At 42.2% G+C, this 6,151-nt stretch overlaps 1 protein-coding gene across 1 annotated transcript; it reads right to left on the minus strand.

The window, feature by feature from the left end:
- Positions 1-891: 891 nt before the first annotated feature.
- Positions 892-4,808, minus strand: DIO1 (iodothyronine deiodinase 1). The gene is made up of 4 exons (XM_032192433.1): positions 4,478-4,808; positions 2,846-2,989; positions 1,437-1,636; positions 892-957 (listed from the first exon to the last, which is right to left on the minus strand). The coding sequence occupies exons 1-4, from the start codon at positions 4,806-4,808 to the stop codon at positions 892-894; spliced, it is 741 nt and encodes a 246-aa protein (XP_032048324.1).
- Positions 4,809-6,151: the final 1,343 nt, after the last annotated feature.

Below are 6,151 nucleotides of genomic sequence, written 5' to 3' on the forward strand. Positions count from 1 at the left end.
CATAGCTAAGTCCATTTAAATCATTGTGTTTAGGTCAGGCTTTCTTAATTTATGAATTAAAACCCAGTTTCCTGTGAGATGTTTCCCTTGCACCCTGAGTTGAATGGAAGAAAATATGAAATACTTACATGGGAGGCATTACTTCTTACTCTCAAAGAAGTTATTCAAAAGTTCTAAAACTGGAAACCTCATTAACTCAAAAGAAACTGTGCAAGAATAATAGGATGTGTATAAACGTCTACTAATGCTTATAAATAACCGGAGGGGAAAAACAAGCTGGAGCCATACAATGCTCTGATAGTTTTTTAATAATTGCAGATCAATCCTTTGTTTCTATAAATATTTTCTAAAATCAGGTCACAGCTGTCTGCGCTTTAAGCTATGACTGTCATAACAAATATTAATAGAAACAAATGTTAATAGAGATTGTCTTATTCAGAAGCCTTCTGAAGTCTGTGGAAGTGAACGTTGAAGAAAATTGGATGTGTACAAGAGAGAGAGAAACTTATTAATGTGAAATTGGTTGTTTTGCATGCCAGTTGACTTTTGCAAATATCACCACCCCTGAGGTTTATCCTGCATGGTATTCCTTAGGAATGTAAATGTTGATATCCAATCCTAATAGCTCAGCTACTGTTTGTTACTGCTGCTGGTATAAGTGCAGTAAGACACTACAATGTGATAGATGAGGTTGTACCGATGAAACCTGAAAACCTCCAGACAAATAAATGATGAACCACACTGTAAATGCTCTTTAGATGCATGTGTTATTCCCTGTCTAGGTGTTCTCTTATTTGTATTTTTTTTTTAACAGTTTTGTCCATGAAAACTTATTCATTGAGTTTTTTTTATCCAGCTAGTCTTTACTCTGAAGTCCTCTTCTTTCTTTTTCTATTTCAGTTTTTCCAGGATGGCGCGTATTTCCTGGGGGTGATAGTTCCAAGGCCCCACTCCTCCCTGCAAAGGCAATAAAATTATACAGTAATGCTCAAATACACAGAGCAGAAGTCCTTTAGAGCACAGCAGTTAAATCAGAGCTGTGGGTAGGTGTACTTGGGTTTCTTTTGCTTGGCAGCTGTCGCATAGGAGGTGGTATGCGCACAGGTCACACCCTGCTGTGTAGCTGGGGCAGGGCCAGTGCTGGGATCCTGGAGCTGGGGAGTGTTCCTGGATCTCACAGCTTAGACGTAGCTCGGTTTTCTAATGAGCCGTGGGATAAATATTTGAGCAGGACTGAGGTGTACATCAAATATGTACACTGCAAAGGCCCAGACTGGTTTTACTGCAAGGCCTTTTCTTTTTTTCCACAGTTAAAGTGCATTGTGTAATTAGCAACTATGAAATAGAATGAAATACTTGCATAAAATACAAAACATTCTTATTTTAAAAGTTGAGAATCTAAATGTATTGTGCCCATTATTGTTGGTGGGTTTTACCTTGTAGATAACCTTCCCCTCTTGAAGCAGATACAGTCTTTCTGGCAGTGCAGCATATTTTGAACTGCTGAGGTTTTCCATAGTGTCTAAAACCACTGGACATAAAGGACTATTTTTCTGAAGAAATTGTGCTGCAATTTTTCGATCTTCAAGGCTTCTGTGATTGTTAATAACGATATTGTTTTTAAAAGCCCATCCATCTGGAACAAATGAGAAAGGTGTTTAGCAAGGAACATGTGGAATAGACATTGGGGTGGAGATGTCCTGTGTGTCACGTACCAAAACTGTGTTAAAAGAATAATGCAATTTACTTCTAACACCAAAACTTGCCATGAAATTAAGGTCCCCTTCAGAGTAGGAGAACACTACAGCTTTGCAGATAAGTAATCACGTGTCTTTGTTTGTTTCCCTACTTTAATTTGAACAAACTGCATTTCTTCCTTGCCCTGGATTCAGAAATACTTGATGTATTTTAGCTGAAATTTTCCCACGTAAATCAAGCCTGGAAAGATACCAGGTGTGGGAGATGCATCCCATCCAGATAAAGTTTGCCAAAATTATTGGTGCAGAGAAGGAGATTTTTAAATTATAAGCTGATTATCAGCTGTTACCTGTTCATTTAGCAGTCTCAGCAATAGCGTTGTTCATTCAGCTTGATTCTACTCATTAAGCCTATAAAATTAATTTTAGATCTGATAACTGAAATATGCAAGAGAGAAGGCCCCTCCTTGTTTTTTAGAAATATGCAAATAAACATTTGCATATAACTTCCTAGGAAAGAGGAAACAAAAGATTTTGGTGGCTTGGCTGTCTGTTTCTCAAGAGCTCTAAGTGATGCAGTGTTAGAAAACTTGAAAACTGTAAACGTTGCCTTTTAGAAAACCACCTTAACCCTGGGATAAAAATCTCTGCCAGCATGTTACTTAGTCCAGTGTAGATAAAAGAGTGTGTGCAGTTTGTTTGCTATTTTTTAATTAAAGTCTGCATCCTGTTCTTGACACATTAAAAATGATTTACAAAAACTACACTGTTTTGTTTTTAAAACACATAACACATGCTGCCATTGCACACTTAACCTTTGTTCTATGAAAGGCTCTTTTCATTTTTGTTCATATTTTTCAAGAGGAGCTCTGCTACAACTGGGAGGAAGTTTTGCACAGATTTAACTATGTGCTTCCCTTCACAGAGATAAGCATCTTCAACAGGAGTATTTCAGTGTGAAGTCAGATGTGCGAGTAAAATCGTTGGAGAATCAGGGATGCAAACTGGTGCCTAGATTTGGTGTGGCCACTTTTGATTTTAGGAAGATTTCTTTGCTGTTTGTAGTTAACTCCTTTGCTAAAATGTTTTTCTAACAGGAATGATGCATATCTGAAGTTAGGGTAGGCATTAATATGTTTGTACTGTACCTGCTGCGTGAGCTTCTTCGATGTAGATGATAAGGAAATCTGCTATTGAGCTGAAATCTTTGACGAGCTTGTTGAACTCATCAAATTTTAACATAAATGAAGGTCAGGTGCAACTTCCAAAATTCAGGATTAAAGGCCGGTTACCTAGGAGAAAACCAGGGGACGCTCTGGTTAAGTTGGTGGTGGGAGAGAGGCAGCAGAACGAATGTATCACCAAGTTTCTATGCAAAACAAGCACCAAGATGCTTTCTGTCCCTTAGCCTGGCACTGACCAGTGCAGGATCCAACAGTGAGCTTAACCAAGGAGGGGCCTTCCTGTGCAAAGCCCAGTGAAGACAGAAGGTACCCGACAGATACACATCTTGTGCCTTCCCCATGACAACCACTTCTCAAGTCACCAGCATTTTGGGGTAGCAAGCTGCTCTAAAATGGATATGCAGCATGTAGAGCCTGGCAGCCTCCCCAGGATCTTTCATGCTAAGGACTTTGAAAACTATTTAGCATGATCGTTTGCAAGGTTTCTCAACAGACAGTGATTCAGAGATGGACATCTAAGCACAGATTCCCAATTCTGTTGACCCAGCTGGATGTCTTGACTTTTTTCAGAGGTGTCAGCTCTAGCTGAGCCGAGTGGAAGCTGCAGACTTCTCAGTCATGCACCACAGGCGTTCCTGCTTTCAATGGATTTCTGCAATTTCCTGTCCAAACAGAACTTTGGTTATGCCTTTATTAAACTAATGTTACACAAGCCCCTGGCAAAAGTATCTGTGCAGTTGCTTACAGATTAACACAGGGTGTACCCATGTGTTCGCATCTGCATTATCGATTGCAAGGCCTCAGTTTAAGAGAACTTGCAGGATTTTTAGTCCATGGCCATGCTAAATTATCTCAAGCATGTTCAAGATCTTCATTCTGGCTGGGCTTAGCTTCAAGAAAGTGCTGCCAGCATATTTTGCATCTTAAAGAATCTAATAGCAGGGGTACCTTTCTGTAGATATTGTGTACCTCGAATTGTGCAACCCTATTTTATATATAAATAAAGAGAGAGAAGGGTTTAATGCTTCCCATGGGGACAGACGCTGCTGCTTAATGATTAATTCCACGTTCTGCAGAGATCTCGGTGGGAGGCAGCGGACAAAGTACAAAGCAACTTCTTTTTCTTCTGCCTCATTTCTAGCTGCTTTAAATCTGCAAAAACACTGTGTGCTTTCTAGTTTCTAGGATCTATTCTGGCTTTTGGAGCTGGCATGGGACTTTGTGTATGTACAGGGAATGGCAGCCAATGGTCGTGACTCACTGCACCCGGTTCTGACTCTGGATCTTCTCCCCCTAAAACAAATTATCACTTTTGCTGTCAAAAGGAGCCATTTCCAGACAGAGCCAGCTTTTGCAAGAGGTTCACAAGCGTACTGGCGTGCAGGGATGTTGTATCCAGGACAATAAGCAGGTTATTTTAGAAAATCAAGAGGCAGGCAGCTGGCGTGAGTGCACACAACACAGCAGAGCAGGCTGGCGGTGTTCATTTGATGGGAAAGATGCAGCACGTTCCCTGATTGTCCCTGTCCCCTCGCAGCCTCTTGTCCTCACCTACCATTTTATCACACCCAAACCATTGCAAGGATGATGACTGACCTCGCATGAAGTCGAAGAGGTGCCGGACGTCCCCCTGGGATGTCACCACTGGCGTGTTGGGAGCAGGCCGTCCCTCGTAGGCTTCGTCCTCCAGCCTCTTCCACTTCACCTTGAGCACAAAGAGTAAATACTGGAAGCTGAAGAAGGTCGGGCCCCAGTTCTCGTAGCTGAACTTGGGGTTCTGGTTCATTCTGCTCTTCTCGCCTTGTTTTAGGATGTGCCTTTTCATGGCGTTGGGGAACAGCACCATCAGCGTTTTGCCGACGACAACGCTCGCGGTGACGTGCAGAAGAATGAGGGCTTTCTGTAGCAGCAGTCTCACGCTCCACATCGTGCTGCAGGTGAGGGCTTCCGATGGGAACGCAGCGAGGCAGCAGGGGCAAAGGTAGCGAGGTGGGGAGGAAAGGCGTTCACGTGGCCCGAGGCATTTTGGCCCAATTTCTGCCTGGCCTGGCCTCCCTTCACCTCCCTGTGGACTCCACGTGTCTGGGAGCGAGGAACCTGCCCGTGGAGCTCCTCAGCTTGCACCAGGGCAGGGCTCTAAGGTGGGCTGCACAGCTGCAAGGCTTGTTCAGGGAAATCGTGTGTGTTAGAAATGAGCGGGGCCGCTTTGGGATGTTCTCCCGGATTAAAAACAAAAATTAGGGGAATGGTGCCCCAGGGCTGGGCCTGTCAGCGCTGAGGCACTTCAACCTACGCCTCCAGGCTCGGGAGCCACCCACGTCCATGGTGGTGGCCTCGGGGGTGATGCGGCCGATGGCATTGGGGTAGCGTGGTGTGTGCTGTGCTGCCGTGCACCGGGACTCATCACACAGGCGGGGAGGACACCCAGAAAAGTATATATATATATATATGTAAAAATGCATTCATATACATATATGTATACATATATTTTATAAAAAATATATTTTTATTGTATAAAAATGTATATATACATATATGTGTACATATATTTTATATATATACACACATTTTATATGTGTCCATATTTTATATGGACACATATGTATATATACATTTTACATACATATATATGTATAAACATATATTTTACCATATATTTATCTATACATATATGTATATGTATAGATATGAAAAGTATTTTATGTATATTTGTTTGTATTTTATATACATGTGTGTATTTTATATACATTTATTTGTATGTGTGTATATTTATTTAAAATAGAGACACAAAATACACATGTATTTTGTATATGATATATGTAATAATGTATTTTACCCACATAATACTTTAAAATACATATATATTACCATATATATTTATATATAAAATACACACTGCATTTGTATTTGCAAAATGCAGACTATATTTTATATATAAGCATATAAAAATCGGTATTGTATCCATTGAAATACCCATATATTACTGTGTATGTTGACACACGGGGCATTACACCTACACAAGCACGTTAAGCTGTGTGTATATACCCGTAAGACGCCCTCCAGCAGGCACTTTTTATGTCCCACCCCATAACCCCACGTTTACAGGCTCCAACCCCGCCTTCCATCCGCCCCTCGGGGCAGGGCCGCGGGCCCTTTAACGGCGCGGGCGGAGCCGGAACAGGAAGCGCCGCGGCGCCTCCGATTGGCCGCCGCGCAGCGCTACGCCGCGAGCCTCCTCCGGAGCGCGAGGGGCGGGGGAGGAGAGGCGAG

The sequence above is a fragment of the Aythya fuligula genome, chromosome 8 (assembly GCF_009819795.1).
Source record: "Aythya fuligula isolate bAytFul2 chromosome 8, bAytFul2.pri, whole genome shotgun sequence".
Lineage (NCBI taxonomy): Eukaryota > Metazoa > Chordata > Aves > Anseriformes > Anatidae > Aythya > Aythya fuligula.